Source organism: Pteropus medius, unplaced genomic scaffold (assembly GCF_902729225.1).
Source record: "Pteropus medius unplaced genomic scaffold, Ma_sr-lr_union100, whole genome shotgun sequence".
NCBI classification, from domain to species: Eukaryota; Metazoa; Chordata; class Mammalia; order Chiroptera; family Pteropodidae; genus Pteropus; species Pteropus medius.
In genome coordinates, this window is record NW_024354875.1 from 37,263,411 (window position 1) to 37,285,512 (window position 22,102).

Below are 22,102 nucleotides of genomic sequence, written 5' to 3' on the forward strand. Positions count from 1 at the left end.
AGCTGTGTTGAAAAAGATAAATACTAACATGCCACATCTTTCATTAGAACAAGATTTGAAGCATCACTAGGTGGGCCAATTCCTGCTCTGTTTTCTGCACTGACACGGAATTCATAGGAGTTTCCTTCTTGCAGTCCTGTTACTTTGCATCTGAGATCAGAAACGGGCATCTTTGTTGCTCTCACCCATCTCAAGCCTTTCTTTTCTCTCCTTTCTACATGATATCCTGTGATCTCACTGCCACCATCATCGGTTGGCCTTTTCCAACTGACAGTGGCAGTGTTCTTAGTGACATTTGATACTTCCGGTTTTCCAGGAGGGCCAGGGGGACCTGAAAAGGAAGCAAATTTATGAGAAATCCATATTTCCTAAGCTCTGCTGTAAACATTTGCATATCAATTTCCTTACATGCTCTACATACCAAATCTGTCTACCATTTTGACAGGTGCAGACTGTACAGGTTCTCCTTTGCCATATTGATTGACAGCTGAGACTCGGAAGAGGTACTCATTTCCTTGGATAAGTTTGGTTGCCACATGCCTACAAGACTGAATATCTTCAGCAACCACTGTCCACAAGAGTCGGCTAGTTTCTCTCTTCTCAAGAACATAAGACTTAATTGGTGAGCCACCATCTTCCAAGGGAGGTGTCCATGTAAGTGTTGCTTTTTCAGCAGAAACATTACTGATTTCAATGGGACCTGGGGGACCAGGTACATCGAGAACTGTTACCTTCACATGTTCCTCCTTCGTGCCAAAAGGATTGGTAGCAGTGATGGTGTATTCACCAGCATCTTTTCTAGTGGCATACTTGATAGTAAGCACGGAAGATGTTGGGGTGGAAGTTATCTGAATGACATCTGATGGTCTAATGTCTTTTCCTGCCCTGGACCAACTTGATTTTGGAAGGGGTTTGCCAAGAATGCTAATGGCACTCAAAACGATGGTATCTTCTGCTTTGACTGTTAGCCCATCTTTTATTGTGGGATCAAGGACGATGGTTGGTGCCTCTGCAAAGAAAAATAAAACATTTTAATCAGAAAAGGCAGGTGGCTTAATTTGTTCTTTTTATGTGCATAAACATAAAAATGGACCTACCATATTCATCCTTGCAAATAATGGTTCCTGTACTTTCAGATGGAGCACTGATAGCACCTGCTGTGTTCTTTGCTCTAATTCTGAATTCATATTTTCCACCCTCAACAAGGTCAGTTACAGTAAAGGCACAATCTGGGACATTAACATGGTTGGCTTTCATCCAAGATTTAGAGGGTAGATCTCGCTTCTCCACTATGTATCCAGTCAACTTATGACCACCATCGTATTTAGGTTCAGTCCAAATGAGAGTCACTGAATTCCTTGTTACATTAATAACCTCAGGTTTGCCAGGAGGATCTAAAACGAAGGGGAAAAACAGTCAAATGAATACCAATGTTTTTTCATGCACAAAATTCACTAAAGTTTTCCTTTGTATAATTACTTACCTATTGGATCAAGTGCCACAACTGGCTCTGATGGCAGGCTTGGCTTGCCTACTCCTGCTAAATTGATTGCCATAACTCGGAATTCATATTCAAGACCTTCAGTTAATCCTGTCACTCTGAACTCTTTCATCCTAATAGGAGTCTTGTTAGCTCTCTTCCACATAAGGCTATTTCTTTCCTTGAACTCAATATGATATCCTATAAGAGACCCAGTAATTTGTCAATTCAGATAGAAAGTACAAATGTAGCCTGACTTTTAAATATATGTATGTTTTTGCTCAAATAATTTATATATGGAACAAACAGTCATTCTTGCTAGTATCTACCCTTTTATTACCTAGGCATAACGCCGTTTTTTTCTCTTGGAATATGCATATTTGTTGTACCGTCTGTTGAACAGTTTTAACTTACAAAAAATAGATATCACTAAGAAAGCCTTTCTATATTAACTGTTACATAAGAAGTTTTCAATGAAATTAAGCATTAGTTTATTTGATCAGCTTAATTAATGCTTAATGTACTGAATGCTAATGTACTGAAAGGAAATACATTATTGGATTTATATAGATAGTGCTTTAAATCAAGAACACACATTTAACTTGTTTTCAGAAGTAAAGATCTGGAAGAAACATTAGCTTAAAAGCTGTAGGATAAGAGCAAAATAAATACCTGTAATTGGAGAGCCACCTGTTTTCCTGGGGTCAGTCCAAGTTAGGGATACTGAATCATGTCTGACATCCACAATATTAGGAGGTGGGGGAGCATCAGGCACATCTAGGAAAATATATGATAATGCAAAATTTATAATAGTGAACTTACTCAAAACCACATTTTGCTTTATATTTTCTGACTTTGAGACACTTACCAAATGGATGCTTAGCGACAATAGGCTCTGATTTCAAGCCCTCTCCTACACCATATTTATTTTCAGCACTGACCCTGAAGGTGTACTCCATACCCTCATGAAGTCTGGTTACTCTAAAGGTGGTTTTCTGGACAGCTGAGGCACATGTCACCCACTTGTTGTTTACAGAATCTCTCTTCTCTAGGATATAATTGGTGATTTCAGAACCTCCGTCATCCTTTGGAGGACCCCACTTTAAGGTTATGGCTTCTGCTGTGACTTCATCAAATTTGATTGGTCCAGTGGGGATGCCAGGCTTGCCAACAACTTTTATAGAGAGAGTTCCTTCCTTAGTGCCAGCAACGTTCTTCAGTGTGATTGTGTATTTTCCAGCATCGGATTTTTGGCAATCATATACTGCAAGAGTTGTGTTAACTGCAGATGACTCAACACTGACTCTTCTGTCCGTCACTAGAGGATCTTCCCCTTTCTTCCAGGATACTGATGGAGCTGGCTTGCCTTTTATGGGGATCTTAAGACGGAAGTTGCTGTTTTCTTTGGCCAAGTAGCACAAATCAGGTAGATCCTTTAAGTCAAGGTCAGGAGCCACTGTAAAACAGCACAGATAAATTACTGTTATTTTCAAGACAAGGCAATTAACTTTTTCATATTGTTATAATTTTAAAATATTTTTTATATAAACCAGTGAGTAGTGCTCAAGAGTGTACTTTTGATGACAATAAAGGGAAAACAAAGATGCATGGCTAAAGGCTTACCAACATCATCCTTTGCCACAACAATGATTTCGCTTGGGGTTCCCTCTCCATTTTCATTCTCAGCACACACTCTGAAGGTATATTCCTTCCCTTCTGTCAAGTCTTTTGTGGAGTACTGTAAGTTTAATGATTTCATAACTCGTTGCCACTTGTTTTCTTCACTCAGGAAATCAACTATATATCCGGTAATTCGACTTCCGCCATCGCTGCGTGGCTTTTTCCAGCCGATGCTACAAGATGACTTAGTTACAGACAACACTTTCAGGTCTACAACTGGTCCAGGGGTTTCTAAAGCAAAGGAGAAATGATAAGTATAAGCCTCAGATAACCAAGTTAAGATGCCACTCAAACTCAGGAGGTAGTAGCTCGTTTGCTCACCGGAAGCTTTGACGGCATCACGTGTTTCACCAGGATCTCCAATGCCGTACTCATTTTCAGCAAACACCCTGAAGAAGTAGGATTTTCCCTCCTCCAAGTTAGATACTCTAAAGCTTGTTTTTGGGCATTCAGTTGCCACTGTAGACCAGGATTTTCTTTCTGCATCACGTTTTTCTACCACATAGTTTATGATAGGGCTTCCGCCATCAATAATGGGAGGATCCCAGGTAATATAAGCAGAATCTTTGGATATTTCCTTAACAGTCACATTGACAGGTGGCCCAGGGGTATCTGGATAAATGGTAAATAAGAAATAAATATGTAAAAAATACATAGGACTCCATTTTTAACATCTGTACATATTTTCTTCAGACAGACTTACCCAGCACTTTCACTACAATGGCATATTCCTTTTTACCACAGCTATTCTCCAGAGTCAAGATATATTTTCCTGCATCATATTTGTTCACGTTTTCACAGCGCAAGAAAGTGTCAAAGTCAGTTGACTTTATTTCCAGTCCAATCCTTTCTCTCAGATTGACATTTGGTTTAGACCAAGTTATCTTTGGAGGTGGACGTCCTTTTACTGGTACATATAGTCTCAATGTAACTCCAGCACGTAATATGAGTGTCTTCCTCAAATCAGCATCAAGTTCTCCCTCAGGTGGAACTGTTTAGTTTTGGAGTAAGGAAAGCGAAAGTAATAATTTAATGGTCAAACATATCTCCAAGGACTGAACTTAATACTCCTAAAATATGTTTCTTTTCCATAACCGATTTCTTATTCTTTAAAAAAATCCTTAATATAATCCTCAAAATTTTTGTCAACTATTTTGATACTCTGTAGCAACTGCTGACCTTTCTATTTTCCAATATCTTATAGGCTAAACCAAGTTTTTCCTGGGGGAGCCGTACAGAAGAAATGGTGAAAACGGAAATTAAGATGATGAGCTACCAATTCCATACTTATGGACAGGGGTGACTTAGAAGAGAAAATAAAAACCATAAGAACGATAAATAGCTCACTACTTAGTTAAAAAAATCTCTTTGTTCTCAGAATAAAATTCCTGGATTCCACATTCTTTTGAAGATGTGAAATTCTCATGTAAGTATGAAAAGCTTTTCAAAACCACAAATCACTTTGCATTCCATTTGGCCTGTTACATAATACCGTAAAGTACCAACCTAGGTCTCCAAAAATGTTCTCTTAGAGTTACCAACTCTAAAGCTTGTAAATAAATAAATAGATAGATAGATAGATAGATAGATAGATAGATAAATCAATCAATCAATCAATCAATCAATCTACGTAAGGGAGTTTCACCATGCCCTCTTACAATATGACTGACAAGAAAAGCTGTATTTCTTTGGTGATACTTACTTAAGATGTCCTTGGGACAGTGGTTGTCTGGCACATCACTGGGGTCACTGTATCCAATCTTATTAACGGCATACACGCGGAACTGATATTCTGTGTTTTCCATCAGGCCAGTAACTTCAAAGCGGGTTTTCTGTAGCTTCTCTGGTAAGTTGCACCTCACCCAGTTAACAGAGTCAGCTCGTTTTACTTCAACAAGGTAACCGATGATAGGGCTACCACCGTCATAGGCTGGCTTGCCCCAAGATATACTCACAGAGCTACGGGTTGTATCATATACTTTAGGAAAAGCTGGTGGGCCAGGAGGATCTGAGGATAAATAATACAAGAAAATTTTCATTAAAACCACATTCCTGGTTGTTCAATGTTGATTATAACACAGGACATGGGACTCTTTCATGCAAACTTACATTGAGGGTCCCGGGCATAAGCAGCTTTGGATGCATCACTGGGTTTGCCCGGTCCAGCCTTATTTATAGCTGTAACCCGAAACTCGTATTCGGTGCCTTCTTGGAGACCTGTGGCTTTTATAGTTCTTTCTATAACAGGTTTTCTGTTGACCTTAGTCCAGTTAACTGCCTGGGTTTCCCGCTTTTCAACCAAATAGCCAGTGATGGGTGAACCACCATCATCTGCTGGTGGTTTCCAGCTTACTGTCATATGATCTCTGGTTATGTTGCTAATAACAGGAGGATCACAGCGTCCGGGTGGGTCTGCAGAGATTGATTGAAAAGTTTATATCTTAATCTAAAAAGTAATATTTAAAAAATAAAATGAAAAACCACAAGAAAATGTTCCTACCATATGGGTTTTTAGCAATTGCTGGTTCAGTAAAGATTGGATCACCCACTCCGTATTTGTTTTCAGCACAAATTCGGAACTGATACTCGTGGCCCTCTATAAGTTTCTCCACACTGCAGCTGGTGATGGGCACAGTAGCAGAGACTTGCGCCCAGTTGGGTCTGCTCGTTTCACGTTTGTCAACAATATAATTGGTGATTTCTGAGCCTCCATCTTCAAGAGGAGGTTCCCAAGAAAGCATTGCACGATCTGAATACATTTTGTTAATTTTAACAGATGCTGGAGGACCTGGTTTATCTGAAAGAACAAGAAAGAAAAGTGAAGTCACTGACTAACACATGTGAAATGGGAGATGAGTAGAGTGGAGGTCTGGAAACCTGGGATGCGGTCTTCATGTTGTCATTAACTTCCTTGGAAATCACTTAATTTTTCAGAAGCTTAATTTCCTCACATGTAAAAATATGTAACTGAAATATGTACTCTTCAACGATCTTTTCAGCTCTAAAATGCTATTGTTTCGTGATGAGAATAATTGCGTGATTACGAAATATACACCAGGATGTGTATCTTTCTCACACGTTATTTTGTAAATTCTATTACATCACATTAACCAAAATAAAATGAGATTGTAATTAAGCACTTCAGTTACCTAGCACTTTAAGTTTAATGGTGGCTGATTTGGAACCACTTGAGTTTTCGGCAGTAATGGTATAGTCTCCTGAGTCCTTTCGCTTCACACTGAACAGCTCCAGGGTACACAGGTTCCGTTTTGTGGCCATTTTTATGCCTTCTGCTGGTTTTAGCAGTGTGCCATCTTTCTTCCAAGAGATTGTTGGTGTTGGTTTACCAAAAACAGTAGCATCCAAGCAAACATTCGTTCCAGCTTTCACGGTAAGCAAAGATTTCATAGCCAAGCTCAGGTCTATCCTGGGTGGAACTGGAAAAAAAATAAAAAAATATTTAATATAGGCAAAGCTATATTATATAACTATTATTAATAAAAGTGAGAAGTTCACATGCTCTGTCTCTTTCAAGATGGGATTTTTAAAAGTAATATATTCATTATAAAAGAAATACAGGTTTAATGTAGAATTCTGATAATCAAAATATAAAGAAAAAAGTAAAGATCACCTATCATTCCAATGCCCTCAAATTCTCACTGTTAACATTGTGGTGCATTTCTTTGTCATCTTTCTGTGTAAGTGTACGGTTGAAATTATATGGTCCTCACAGTTTTGTATCCTTCTTTTAAGATTAATATGTTATGAAGATTCTCCATAATCATAATTTTTAGTGTCTGTATACAAAGTACCTATCATTTTACTTGTCCTTTTCTCCATAGGTTTAGGTTTGTTTTTTTATTAGGAGAAATATGAGTGCCATCCACCTTTGCCTGTATTATTCAACAGAATCTTACCATTTTCTGCAAGAATGGTCACTGGATCAGAAGGTTCAGAAGGCTGGCTAATGTTTATTGCAGTCTTGGCAATTGCTCTAAATTGATATTGAGCATTCTCTTCTAAGCCGGTAGCTGTATACTCTTCCTGGGGAATCTGGTGAGGGGTAGTATTGCACCGTACCCATTTATCACCAGGAAGTTTGCAAGCTTCTACGAAATAGCCAATAATTTTGCTGCCTCCATCATGCTTTGGACGAGCCCAAATGAGGGATACAGTACTCTTGGAAACATCAATAACTTCAGGCTTTCCAGGAGGATCTAAAACCAAAAGAGGTAGTCTCAGTATTTATCTTAATAGCAGAAGTTTTAAATTTCCATATTTTACATTATTACCCAGAACATATTCTTGAATGGAAGTAGTAATCTTCAGAGACTCCAAGACTTAAATGTGCCCTCCTAATATTAAAAAAAAACCACCCCAAAACCAAAAAACCACAAAAATAAAAAAACTCACCAACTGGCATTCTTGCAGTTACATATTCTGTTGGTTTGCTGGGTGGGCTGGATCCAGCTTTGTTTAAGGCATAGATTCTGAATGAATACTCAAGACCTTCTACAAGGCCAGCACAAGGATATTCAGTTGATCGGACAGGAGTATCATTAGCTTTCACCCAGAGCAAACTGTTTCTTTCTTTGCGTTCGATCAGATAACCAGTAATGGGGCTCCCTCCATCGCTGTCTGGTCTGTCCCATGCCACAAATATGCAGTCTTTGTTGACTTTAGTGACTCGTGCATTCTTTGGTTCACTAGGAACATCTGGAGATAAAGACAAGAGAAATGTCCATTTCTACCTTAAGAAACAGACTAGAAAGAATACATAATTTTTTTTCTTTCTGAAAGAAACATACCAAATGGGAACTTAGCCAGCATCTTTGGAGATGTGAGAGGCTCTGAAATGCCAAATCGATTTTCAGCACGGACCCGGAAGATATATTCCTGGCCTGGGATCAGTTTTCCAACTCTGCAGGAAGTTTTTGTCACTGAAGCTAGAGCTGTCACCCAATCACCTCGGCTTACATCACACTTCTCCACTATGTAATTGGTGATGTTACTGCCTCCATCCTCCAGAGGGATGTGCCATGACAGGGAGCAAGCATCGGCGTCTATGTCAGAAATGTCAAACGGAGGCTGAGGGGGTCCAGGAGCATCTGTGCGAACCAACAGGAAAGAAACATAAGAAGAGGGATTTGATGGGAAAAATATTTCCAATCTTTATAATTAGATGGCCATTTGTCTAATGTGTAACCTACCCATGACGATAACTTTGGTTTTCTGAGTGTCTGTCCCAGAACTGTTTTCTGCAGTGAGGCTATAGTAACCACTGTCTTTCCTAGTAACATCTTTTATGATCAGAATTGAAGAACTGTCTGCTCTGTGCACTGCCAGATGGCTAGATGTGACAACTTCATCTTCTCCTTTTTTCCATTTACAGATCGGATGAGGCTTTCCATACACATGGGCTTCAATCCGGAGTTTCTTGCCAGCTTTAATAGTAATTTGCTCTGGCATAAGGATCTTTGGTGGCACTAAAAGGAAAATGAAAATACATTAATTTCGTGGGGAGTGTGATTTCCTCTGGTGGGGAACTATACTAGTGTTTTTCAAATTGTGGGTTGCAACCCGTTGGTGGGTTCAAATTAACGTTTGCATTACAACTAGTATTTTTTTAAATAAAAGAATGACATTGAATGAAATAGAAAATATAAGTCCAGCATACAGAATAAAGATAGATGTTGCTTCAAGAAACTTTTTTTAGTTATATAAAGATATATAATTATGTGTACTATGTTATGTATATGTATACTGTGTCATGAGTTAATGTTTATTTAGTCTGTGTTGTGGGTCCAAATGTTTCAAAACCACTGCTCTCTACATTATTCAAGTATTTCTGGAACTAGATTCCTCAGAGAGAAATGTCTACATGTTGAAAGCAAATTCTATAAAAGTTTATCACATGATAAAAATGAGACAATGATGACTTACAGAGCTGTTCTTTGGCTTCATACACTCCTTCCGCTTCTCTTGGCAAACTGACTCCAACAGCATTTCTGGCCACTACTCTAAATTTGTATTTCTTTCCTTCCTTTAGGCCAGTGACAATAAGGCTGAGATCTTTTACAACTGAGTACTCTGTCCAGCGATCTGCAGGCTGCTCTTCCTCTCTGTAACTAATGATGTAGCCATCAATTTTAGCACCTCCGTCACGCAGGGGAGGTAACCAGGCTAGTGTAGCACTGTTCTTTGTCATTTCGGTAACTTCTAGTTTCCTTGGGGGATCTGGCTCACCTAGAAGAAAAACACGATTTAGAAAACTGTCCAGGTAACCTAATCAAATCCATTTGTTAATATACTTAAGTGTTTTAGTATGCCACTTGCTTCAAAGTATATGGAAACTGTCATTTGATATGTTGCAAGTAAAAAGTACAAGTTCAGGCTGATCAAAAAAGTCTTTAAGGAGTGAGATAGATATTTATTTGCACTGTTTGGGTTTCTACAAATAAAAGCCCTTTCAGTAGTGGATTAAAATGTTTTGGTATCTTGACCTTGCTAAAGCAGGGGGCTGGAATTAAAAGGAGGAAGAAAGGCTATTACTTACTCAGAGGATCTGATGCAAGCACTGGTTTAGGGACATCTGTTGGAACGCCAGGACCATACTCATTGACAGCAGTTACTCTGAAATAATACTCATTCCCAGGGACAAGATTGGTGACTTGGAAGCTCGTTTTCTTAACTTCTGGGCTAATTGTTGACCACGTCTTTCTCTCTGCCTCACGTTTCTCCACAATATAATGTGTCACTTGACTCCCACCATCATTCTCAGGAGGGGCCCAGGAAATGTGGCATGATGTTTTAGTGACATCCGAAGCTTTTAAATCAGATACAGGTCCAGGAGTGTCTGTAAAGTACCACAAAATCAGACACACATCTCCTCAGCCTCCTTATTAATTAATTCATTTTTGAAGGGGAGGAAGAAGCTTGTTAGTAACCCACCTAAAACTCTGACATTCACGAACACGGCCTTCTCTCCAGCTGGGTTCACAAGCGTCAAAGAATATTTTCCTGAGTCATCACGAGTAGAATTGGGGATGACAAGGAAGGCCATAGTATCGACCAGATCGACTTGTCCTTTTCTGATCACATTATCAATACCCACTCTTCGCCAGGTGACTTTAGGGGCTGGTCGCCCTCTCACTATGGCAAATAGTCGAATAGGGCATCCTGCTCTCACTGTGACCAGTTTTCTCATGCTGGCATCTAAATCAATCTCCGGAGGCTCTGCAAATGACATGAAAGCCATTAGCTGACATTTTAGAACGTGGGGAAATCATATGAGAAGTAAAGTATGAATGAATGAAGTGATAAAATAAGACCTCACCTAGGATTTCTTTAGGTTTAATAGCATCCTTTAGTTCTGCAGGGCGCCCGATGCCAACTTGGTTTTGGGCACACACCCTGAACTCATATTCCTGGTTTTCGTCCAAGCTGGTCGCAGTGAATTCCATGCGCACAAGTTGTGCTGCAGCATTGCACCTTTTCCAGCCTTCATCAGGTGATGTATCTGGTTTTTTTGGTCTCATTTCCACAACGTATCCAATTATTGGTGAGCCACCATCATACACTGGTTTTCCCCATCCAAGAGTTATAGAACTTTTGGTCGTATCAACCACTTTGAGATTGGTTGGTGGACCAGGTGGTTCTGAAAATAAGTTATGTAAGAATAAATTTACACGTGGTTAAAGACTTCCAGTGATACTCTAATGTGTAATTTTATATAGTCCATTCTCAATCAAAGATATAGTGTTCAATTTCTCAATTACTGAGTCTTCCTTATTTTCTCTCATAAAATTAGAATCTACCATTGTTTATACATTTTAGGTGATCTGGTAAAAGATCTACTTTGTAAAATATTGGCTAAAGTTTTGATGTTATGGATTTAATTTGTCTAACAACTCTGTGCTTGAGATTAAGAATTGGTATAATATCAGAAAAAGTAAAAACATACCTATGGGGTCTTTTGCCACCACTGGTCTTGATGGCAAAGATGGTTCTCCAATTCCAATTTCATTTTCTGCCTTGACACGGAACTGATATTCATGTCCTGGGAAGAGATTCTGTACTTTCAAACGTCTCTCAGGGATCGCGCTCTTGTTAACAGGGACCCATCGTATTGAATGTTTTTCCTTTTTCTCCAAAAAGTATCCTGTGATGGACTTTCCACCATCGTATTCAGGTGGATTCCAAACCACAGTCATCTCTTCTTTGCTTACTTTAGTGACATCAGGGGGGTCAGGGCGACCAGGTCTATCAAATTTGGTTTTTGCAATGACTGGTTTACTTTCTGTGGGAGGCCCTGTGCCTATTTTATTTTCTGCACGGATTCTGAAAATATATTCATTTCCTTCTATGAGACGTGTTACTGTGGTACCAGGTGTTAAGACAGTGGCAGAATAGGTAGACCAAACCATTCGCTTGCTCTCACATTTTTCTAGAATATAATTTTGGATTTCACAGCCGCCATCATCTTCTGGTGGATCCCAGCGAATAGTACACCTATCACTGGACACATCAGAAATTTTCAGATTTCGTACAGGGCCAGGCTTATCTAAAACATTGACAGTGGCATAGGCCACAAAACTGCCAGCTGTATTAGTTGCTGTAATTACATATTTACCACCATCACTTCGCTTCGCTTTAGTAAGAGAAAATTTAGATGAATCGGCACTGGTATCAATCTTGACCCTTGGTGATCTTGTTAAATCTGTAGCATCTTTGTCCTTGGTCCATGCAACTTCTGGAAATGGTTTGCCTCTAACACCTGCCTCAAGTCTAATGGTCTCTCCTGCCTTGACAGTTAGCACACCACTTAACTTCAGGTCGAGTACTGGTTTCTGTAAATCTTCTTTCACCACAACCTCCTCTGTCTTTACCCAGTCACTTTCCCCACCTTCATTCTTCGTTTGTACTCTGAACTCATAAATCTGGTTTTCAACACATTTGTCAACCATGTAGTGTGTTTCCTTAATGCTTCCTTTATGAACTCTTTCCCAGTCAGCAGAACCCTTCAGCCTCCTCTCAACATGATATGATAGATTTGGGCTGCCACCGTCATAATCAGGCCGCCGCCATTTTAGATAGACAAACGTTTTTCCTTTATCTGCAATATGGAGGTTTTCAGGCTCACCTGGTCTATCAATAGGGTTAATAGCCAGAATTGGAGTTTTTGTTTCAATGGTTGGCCCAACACCTACTTTATTCTCTGCGCAGACTCGGAAATAGTATTCATCATTGGCTAACAGGTTGGCCTTGATTAATCGTCTAGTGACATTCGAAGCGACAATTGACCAGCCTTTCTGGTTTGGTTTGCGATATTCCACTATGAAATTTGTTATCTCTGAGCCACCATTATCTAGTGGGTTTTCCCAAGCAATTGTACAGTTCTCTTTGGTTACATTGCTAACCTTTAAATTCTGGCAAGGCCCAGGTCTGTCAAGGACATTAACGATAGCGGAACCTTGGGCATGTCCACAGCTGTTCTTAGCTGAGATGATATACTTGCCATGATCGGCTCTAACAGCTTCTTTAATTTGTAGCTCCACACGAGGTAGATCATGAATTAGGTCAACTCGCTTTTCTCGGACCAATACTTTGCCTTCTTTAGACCAAGTTATGTCTGGTTCAGGTCTGCCTTTGACTCGGGCAAGAATGCGGATAGTTTGCCCCACTCTAACGGTAATAACATCACGACAAGTAACATCAAGTTCTACTTCTGGAGGATGAAGGATGTCTTTTGCAATCACAGATTCTGCTAGTTCTCTTGGCTCTCCCTCTCCCACAATATTAGCTGCCTTTATACGGAATCTGTACTCATTTCCTTCAATTAGTCCAGGTACCCTGAAGGCACATTGCCTAATGAGTTCATCTTTGTTAATCCTGCTCCACTGGGCTGTATCAGGTTTCTGACATTCCACTACATATCCTAGAATGGGGCTACCACCATCACTGAGAGGCTTTGTCCACACCAAGTCAGCTGATTCTTTGCTCTTGTCTTTCAGTTTAGGATTAATAGGTGGTCCAGGTGGCTTGATGGGCCGGCATGCTTTTATTGGGTCAGAACTTGGGGATGGGTTGCTTAGTCCTGCAAGATTTTCAGCAAAAACTCTAAACTCATATGTATTTCCTTCATAGAGTCCAGTCACTCTAAACTTCAGGTCAGCTATAGGTGTTTTGTTGACCCTCACCCATTTGCCAGTTATTTCTCGACGTTCTACATAGTAACCAGTTATTGGACTGCCACCATCAGATTTTGGCAGAGTCCAGGACACTGTTGCAGCATTTTCAGTGATGTCAGTTACCACTGGTTTTCCAGGAGGAGATGGAGGATTAAATTTATGTTTAGCAACAGTAGGTATGGAGTCAAGGGGAGGACCGACACCCATCTTATTCTCTGCTCTTACTCGGAAAACATATTCACAACCCTTTTGTAGATGTGGGACCTTCAACTTCATCTTACTGCTCCCTGAAGAGACAACACCCCATGTATCTTTCCTTGTATCTTTTTTCTCAACAATATAATTTATCACAGGGCTTCCTCCATCATCTTTAGGTGGCTTCCATGAGATAGTCATATATTCAGGGGTAACATCCAGAATATCAATAGGACCTGTTGGTGGACCGGGAACATCAAGAACAGTAAGATGTACAGCTACTGTTTTGCTGCCAGCTGCATTGGAAACTGTGATCTGATATTCCCCAGTGTCTCTCCTTAAGCAGTTCTTAATCGTAAGTACTGATGAGAAGTTGTCAGTTTCAACTGTGTAGTGTTCATCTGTTTTAATCTCACTCCCATCGGTTGTCCACTTTGCAGTAGGAACAGGTACACCTCTTATAATGGCAGGGAATCTGACCGTAGTTCCGGCTTTTACCACAAGGCCTTCAACTAACTTCACATCCAGCTCCACAGATGGAGGCACTAGAAAGTAAACATTAGGAAATTAGATTTTTTTTTTTTATGATATGAATAATTTAAAAAAGAAATAAAATAATAATGACAATCTAAAAATTACCTAGTTTTTCTTGACACTCTATTGGGATAGTTGTGTCAGGGAGACCAAGACCCACAATATTTTCGGCTCTTACACGGAATATATAGGTCTTTCCTTGTTGTAGTCCAGTAACAACACACTCTAAGTCTGTCACAGTCTTGAATTTAATCCAGTCTTCAGTGCCTTCTTCTTTATATTCCACCAAATATCCAGTAATTGGAGAGCCACCATCACGATCTGGCTTATTCCAAACAAGGGAGACTTCAGTCTTGTCGACATCTACATGGTGTAGATCCTTGGGTGGCCCGGGGGGATCTTTTTAAAAGAAGAAGTTATGGTCAATAAATACTATTCTCAAAGACAGTCAAACAATACTTTTGCATCCAGAAAAAGCAACTTACGTAGAGGATCCACAGCCTTGATGGGTTTAGGTGTTTCAACAAAAGGACCACGTCCATACTGGTTCTCAGCAGCTACTCGGAAGAGATACTGATTGCCTTCATTAAGATGTTTAGCCCAGTGGCTCTTTTTCTTTGATGTAGTTGAAAGAGGCGACCACTGGGCACTGGCAACATCTCTCCTCTCAACCACATAATTTGTAACAACAGAACCACCATCATCCAGTGGTTCCTTCCAAGTAAGGTAACAAGAATCTTTCCTAATTTCACTGACTTCCAGATCTCGAGGTGGCCCAGGCTTATCTGAAAAGTGTTATACAATGAAGTTATGTAGGTGAATTAATCTCGATAAGAGCTCAAATGTATCACAATTTACTTTTAATTTGTTATTACATTCAAAACATATTAAAATTCTTACCTAATACAAGTACTTTTACTGAGACAGTTTTTGAACCAGCTGGATTCTCCACTGTTAAGGAATAAATTCCACCATCTTCATGGGCAGCATTACGAATTTCAAGTTTGCTACCAACTGGAGTAACATCAATTCTTGCTTTAGTTGGAGCCTCTCTGTCTTCTTTTTTCCAAGTTACTTTTGGGAATGGCACTCCTTTGATGATGGCACTAAGTCTTAGAGTATCACCAACCTTTATGTGTTGTTCTCTTGCCATGTTGGCATCAAGAATCAACTCAGGGGGTTCTAGAATAAAGAGAACAATACTTTCAGATTTGATTTGCTAATGTGTTTTACAAATAAGCATATACAATGAGATGGCTATCTTCCTTGCAAAGGTAGCTGAGAACATTTTACTCACCAAGTCTGTCTTTTACTAGCACTGGCTCAGGAACATGAGCTGGATCTGATTCACCAGCTTCATTGACTGCTATTACTCTGAATTTATAGGTCTGACCATCCCGAAGACCAGTGACTTTATATTTAGTTTCAGGACATGACTCAGGAGTGTGATTGGCTCTTCTCCACTCTTCATCTCCAACTTTCTGGTACTCAACAATATAACCCAGGATCTTGCTCCCACCGTCGTGCCGTGGTGGCTGCCAAGTTAGGTCCACTGAATTACATGTTGTATCTATTGCTTCGGGATTAACAGGTGGACTTGGTTTAGCTACATAATAAAAGGAAAAAAAAAAAAAGAGTTAGACTATACTCCCCCAAAAAGTTGGATAATATGAAAACTAAATGGATGCTTTGATACTATACCAATTGGATCTTTAGCAAAGACTGGTTTTGATGGTGGGCTTGGATCTCCAATACCAATTTCATTTTCTGCAGAAACTCGGAATTCATACTGACACCCTTCTAGAAGATCAGGAACCCTAAATTTAGTGTATGGATGGATTGGATCTTTGGTCACTCTAGCCCATCGTTTAGACATAGTTTCCCTCTTTTCTAGGATGTAGTTTGTGATGGGCTTTCCTCCATCATTTGGCTTATTCCAGGTTACTAATGCAGAGTCTTTGGTAACTTCTGTAACAATTGGCTGCTCAGGTGCATCAGGAACTCCTATAACAAATATTAGCAAAATGTGTTAGAAATTTAATTTTTTATATTAATGATATCAAACCTTGATTCGCTAAAATGAAATGTAATACATACTAAAACGTTCTTTGGCTTTCATAGAATCAGACACCAGAGGATCACTTATTCCATACAGATTTTCAGCATGTATCCGGAAAATATAATCCTTTCCTTCAAGCAGTTTAGTAACTTTGCATGTTGGTTTTGCACTTGCAGATGTCACAGGCATCCAAACGTCTTTGCCCACTTCCTTCTTCTCAATAATATAATTGGTAATTTCACTGCCTCCATCATCTAAAGGTGGCTTCCAAGAGATAACCATGTGATCTTTGGTCACTTCGTCAAAAATAACCGGTCCTACGGGTGGTCCAGGACGATCTGTAGGAAAAAAATCAGAACACAAAAAGTTATTGCCACTTCTGTTTTGGAAAGAACAGAACAGAATAGTTATTCTTCTTGTTAAATAATACTTACCAACAACATTAACTTGACAGAAACCTTTCCTAGAGCCTGTGCTATTCTCCACAACCACAGAGTATTTGCCAGAGTCTGAACGTTTGGCTTTGATCTTCTCTAGAGTAAGTGTTGTCGGAGTGGTTTTTATATGAGTGCGATCATCTTCTAGTATATCAGCTTCATCTTTGAACCAAGTAACCTTAGGCTTTGGTTTGCCTGAGTAACGGCCAGTGAGGGCAAAAGCTTCACCAACTCGAACTGTGAGCTTATCTCTGAAGTCAAGGTCAAGCGTTGGAGGAGCTAAAATTTATAATTTTAAAGGCAAGTCAGTTTTACTAATGTTTTGTGATAAATCCATAAATATATAAATTTCACAGTATAACCTGCATTAGACACATACCCAGCTCATCCTTGCAAGTAATTGGCTTGGTGCAAAATGAAGGCTTGCCTTGTCCAACAATATTGACGGCGCTGACACGGTACTCATAGGTATCACCTTCTTTTAAGCCTTTAACAGTGTATTTTCTGCTAAGCAAGTTGTCGCTTGTAACCTTGTGGAACTTCTCAGTTCCAATGAGACGGCTTTCAAGGACGTAGTTAATAATTTCTGATCCACCATCATACTTTGGAGGATTCCAAGTCAAAGTAACAGAATCTTTAGTAACGTCTTTGACTTCCAGGTCTTCAGGACGCTCTGGTACAGCTGCAGGTATAAGTATGGAATTACAGTGAAAAAAATGTAAAATGGTAAAATGTAGTAAATAATACTTTTTGAGGATTGTTTTTAAACATTAAAATATCTACTTTGAAAAGTAACAAAAGAGATCTCATCACAGAACTATAGAGTTAAAAGGACCCAATACAATCTAATTTCCTCTGAGGTTCACTGAGGCCAAATAATTTAGGAAAGTTCTCCAAAACTGGTAGTTTTAGAGTTCAGAAAACACTTCATATTTATACCATTAAGTGGAAAATTAAAAAAAAAAATCAGTGTAGTTTACATAAAGGAATTTGAAGAATCAGATATATTCCCATAATCTCTTTCACGACCACATTCAAATACTACCAACATCAGATATTGAGTATTTGCCTAATGTACACTTGTCAAATGAGTGAAATGTTTGGCATTTATTTGCATATTTTGATATAGTTTTTTGTTAATTGAGGGAGGAAATTATTAAAGATGAAATTGTTTTAAATTGTACTTACTTATTGGATCCCTGATGACAAGTTCTTTTGGTGTCTCAATGAACGGGCCTATGCCAATGCTATTTTCAGCTGCAATTCGGAAAAAGTAGGCTTTTCCTTGAATGAGACCCTGGACAGTAGCATTTTGTCGGGTAACTGTATATGTCACTGGAGTCCACGCTTTGCGGTCAGCTTCCCGCTTTTGAATGACATAATTGGTGATTGGAGAGCCTCCATCATCTTCTGGAGAAAACCATGTCAGTTTGCAGGAGTCATTAGTTAGGTTGTCAGACAGGAATGGTGTTCCAACAGGACCTGGCACATCTGGGAATAAAAGGAAAAGATTTCTGGTTGTTTGTCTTCAGTGAACTCAAAATAAAGTTCAATATTTGTTACTCTCTGTTTTTAAAAGGGAGACAGAAATATTGTTATGAAGAAAATAAGTTTTCATACCTATTAATTGAGTTGTTTTTCCTCTGTGTGATATCTATTTTCAACATATTTTTAAATAAAGTAGGTTTGCAACAGTTACTGGTTGCTACTATTTTAGTAGAAGCTGAAGGAACAGTAATTTTTTTTTTTTTGTAATTTGAAAGTCAGATAGGAAGGAGCTGCTGGGAGGAAGATGTCTAGAGGGAGATAGCAGAGGGCGAGGAATGGCCTGGCTATTTTTTGTGTCCAATTTACTCTCCAGAGGAGAAAGGGGTAGAAAGTTTTTTTGGGGGAGGGTAACCAGTAAATCAACAAGTGGCAGAAGAGGTCCCAAATATCAGAATGACCTTTAAGACTGTTGAAATTTAACCTGGAAGTTTACAGTTATCAAATCAAAATTATAGCTATTGGGCAAAAAGGTATTTAGGAATGTAAAACTAACTTAAGATCTCATAGGACTATTGCTCAATAAGATCTTTTTCTTTATTCATTTTCATTAATGAAACCATAACATGTTTTTTATAATATTCATTATGTTCAATAGAGAACTGGTATTTTCACATAAAAACTGGTTGCTTGGAATATGATTGTGTTTAGAGCATGCTGAGAGAGAGATCTGAGAGAGAGGGCTTCATTTTCTGAGCAAATCATTGGAATAAAGCAGCCAGCAAGAGGTGCGAAAAAGCTTTGTAAAGTTCAACTTTATATTCAGTGACTAGAAATGCAACATTATAACCAAATAACCAAATAGAATAATGAAATCTTTCAAAGGGATTTTTGCAGTATTATGATAATTAGCAAATAAAGATACAATCCCATGATATAGAAATTGTCAACTTTAGCAAACTGTGAAACATTCATGTACATTTGCAGGAAAGTGGCTTTTATGAAAACTATATAAAGGCATAATGAATGCTTATGGTAGCAAGTTATATAAAAAACATAACATACAAAACTTTATAGTAGGAGTATGACCATATAAAATATGTATAGAATAAAGAAGCAATGAGGAAATCAAAAAAATGCTAATAGTGGTCAATGGGATTGTGAATGATTTTTCTTATTTTCCAAAATATCTGTAACATAGTTTTATTATAACGGTTTTGTTATAGATGAAATAAAAATGTCATTTTTAAGTTGCATGGACAAACAAAGTATTTACCTAAAACGTCAACAATAATTGTTTTCTTCCTTTCTCCTCCTGCATTTTTGGCAAGAAGAGAATAGATGCCTTGGTGGCTCCTCTGGCAATTCTTGATGACCATGGACGAGCTAATGGCTGTAGTCTCAATGGTGGCTTCTTGAGGTAATGCTCTTTCATTCATGTTCCAGGTAACAGTTGGAGGAGGCTTTCCAGATACATAGGCAATGATCCGGATCACCCCTCCAGCATGGACCACAATTCTGTCTTTGACGCTGGCATCTAGCTGAAGGTCAGGTGACACTAGAAAACAATTGAAAATTACAAATGTGATTTTCATTTTCAATCCAAAACATAAAAATAAATACAAAGAATAGAAGTATTAATTACCAATTCTGTCCTTCATTTCAATGGCATCTGTGACTTCTCCAGGTTCTCCAATGCCAGCAATATTGACTGCTCGAACTCTAAATCTGTAGAATGCTCCTTCCTTTAATCCGGTCACGACAAGTTTTGTTCCTCTCACTTCTTTATCTTTACCCTAGGGAAAAATCACAAGTATTTTTAAATTAGAATGGTTCTTGGTAGCTACATGTTTTAATAGCTTTCTAAAAGCATAACCAACAACATATTTAAGTATTGTCTTTGGGAAAATTGTTGCTAGTTTGGATTTTAGTAACCAGATATTATAAGTAAACACTGAGTGAAAACTCTTGCCAAGAATTACTGCTCATTTATTTTACCTTTTCAGGATTTATAACCAAAAAATATAAAATATAGAAAGTATTTTTAAAAAGTTAAAAATGACATAACTTTTGATTAGATTTCTGACATAACAGAAGTTTGAATTATAAGTTATAATTACATAATTTTTCTGATTTTTTGATCCAAAGATTACAGATAGAAGTCAATGGGATTGTGAATAACTACTACATTTTTAGTTTATTCACAGTACATATCCATAATGCTAAGTATTTGTTACCTTTTCCCATTCTTCTTTTCCTTCTTCTTTATATTCGACGATGTATCCAGTTATTTTGGACCCGCCATCCTTTAGTGGGGGAGACCACTCCAAGTCTGCAGATGACTTAGTCCAGTCTGTGACTTTGGGAAATGGAGGACCAGGAGGGGCTAGAAAGAACAAGTACACATTAATATTCTTGATTTTTCCATGGCACTTTGGAAGAAAAAAGGAATGTTTTCAAGGCTTACCAACTGGATCCCTAGCAGTCACTGGATCCGATGGCAGACTTGCTGGACCCACACCAGCAGCATTGATTGCATATACTCGGAACTGATAATCAGAACCTTCAATAAGACCAGTCACTTTATAAGAAACACCCAAAGTCATGGCTTTGATAGGATCTCGGTTAACTCTCTTCCATCTCTTTGAAGTGGTGTCTTTCATTTCTAGCCAGTATCCTGTCACAGGAGAGCCTCCATCGTATTCTGGCTCTTCCCAGTTGACAGTCATAGAGTTACGAGTCACACTACTAACTGTTGGTTTATCTGGTGCTCCAGGGACAGCTTGAAAAAAATCACATTGATTTATAAGAAACTATGCAAAACACAAATAAGAATGACTTTGTATGTGAAACATGTCCCACTTACAGAAGAAGTTTCTCGCTGTTTCAGGCTCACTGTCAAGAGGCTCCCCAATGCCATATTTATTCTGAGCCATGATTCGGAATACGTATTCATGGCCTTCTAGCAATTTGGGAATTGTGTACGTGCACTCTTTAGGTTCATCAGAGACACGCACCCATGTCTTCCTGTTAGCTTCTCTTTTCTCTATTACATAGTTCGTAATCTTAGACCCACCATCATCTAAAGGTGGAAGCCAGGATAATGTCATTTGGTCTGCTGAAATAGATTCAAACTTTATTGGTCCCACTGGAGGGCCAGGACGACCTAAAATGGTTTAAAAAAGGAAAACTTGATTAGTAGAATAATTTTTAAAGCCAAATATTATATTCATGAACAGAAAAACATGTAGTTTTAATAAAACCATGCAATCTTTACCAAGGACATTCAATCTCATCTCCTTTGATGCTGTTCCCAGATTATTCACGGCTGTAATGGTATATAAGGCAGTGTCACTCCTGCGAGACTGTGGAATAACTAAGGTGCAAGTATCATCCACCACCAGTTTGTTGACATGGGTGTCATAGATAACAGGTTCTTTATTAGCGGGCTTCTTTGGAGGAGCTTTAAACCAGGTTAGTGCTGGGAATGGAACACCTTTAATTTTGGCCACGATGCTAACATCAGTTCCTTCTTCAACCTCCATGAATTCTTTTAGATCAATTGATGGTGGACCTAGATTATTTAAAAAAGTTGTAATTAGGAACATAAAACACTAAAGAATAGAAAGTAGAATTCACAATGACTATAAAGCTACTTGGATCTACTATAGGCAGGTTTTATAGCCTGGCCCAATACAGAAAACAAATATATCTTCAATTAATTTATACCAGTATTGGAACGGGTACCTGTTATCATCATCCTTTATCTACATGTGGCTATTGCCTCTTACCTGGCATTATTATGCTTGCAGATGTTGAAAAGGGTGGAGAGAAGTGAAAATTGTAATAGCTTAGGCTTAGGCTTAGGAGTTCTTTCATGAAGTTCCCTTTAGTATTTATGCAGAGTTATGAGGGGACCTACTATGTTCATTCTGAGAAGAATCTCCCTTTGAGGAAATATAACCGCTAGTAGAGGCAAAGCAAATTTCCATTTTCCATCAATTTAGTATAAGAATGAGCAAAGAGGGGTGTGAATATAGCC

General features: G+C 38.7%; 1 protein-coding gene and 1 long non-coding RNA gene across 2 annotated transcripts in view; one reads left to right on the plus strand and one right to left on the minus strand.

The window, feature by feature from the left end:
- The window catches only part of TTN (titin), a 295,008-nt gene that overhangs the window by 49,909 nt on the left and 222,997 nt on the right, over positions 1-22,102 (minus strand). The window contains 37 exon segments of the mRNA XM_039855355.1: positions 29-331; positions 422-1,009; positions 1,098-1,394; positions 1,484-1,681; positions 2,153-2,257; positions 2,349-2,936; positions 3,104-3,391; positions 3,482-3,772; positions 3,864-4,151; positions 4,863-5,168; positions 5,270-5,572; positions 5,661-5,957; positions 6,310-6,597; positions 7,078-7,377; positions 7,574-7,876; positions 7,969-8,268; positions 8,371-8,646; positions 9,104-9,406; positions 9,717-10,016; positions 10,112-10,396; positions 10,497-10,817; positions 11,124-14,090; positions 14,185-14,478; positions 14,565-14,864; positions 14,980-15,261; positions 15,377-15,685; positions 15,781-16,083; positions 16,177-16,476; positions 16,573-16,854; positions 16,955-17,257; positions 17,764-18,066; positions 19,337-19,618; positions 19,706-19,856; positions 20,298-20,446; positions 20,528-20,842; positions 20,927-21,226; positions 21,338-21,634. Of these exon segments, the coding sequence (XP_039711289.1) occupies positions 29-331; positions 422-1,009; positions 1,098-1,394; positions 1,484-1,681; positions 2,153-2,257; positions 2,349-2,936; positions 3,104-3,391; positions 3,482-3,772; positions 3,864-4,151; positions 4,863-5,168; positions 5,270-5,572; positions 5,661-5,957; positions 6,310-6,597; positions 7,078-7,377; positions 7,574-7,876; positions 7,969-8,268; positions 8,371-8,646; positions 9,104-9,406; positions 9,717-10,016; positions 10,112-10,396; positions 10,497-10,817; positions 11,124-14,090; positions 14,185-14,478; positions 14,565-14,864; positions 14,980-15,261; positions 15,377-15,685; positions 15,781-16,083; positions 16,177-16,476; positions 16,573-16,854; positions 16,955-17,257; positions 17,764-18,066; positions 19,337-19,618; positions 19,706-19,856; positions 20,298-20,446; positions 20,528-20,842; positions 20,927-21,226; positions 21,338-21,634 (13,665 nt within the window).
- On the plus strand, positions 4,110-6,231 carry LOC120596866 (uncharacterized). The gene is made up of 2 exons (XR_005651242.1): positions 4,110-4,586; positions 5,937-6,231. It is a non-coding gene; the product is annotated as an uncharacterized LOC120596866 (long non-coding RNA).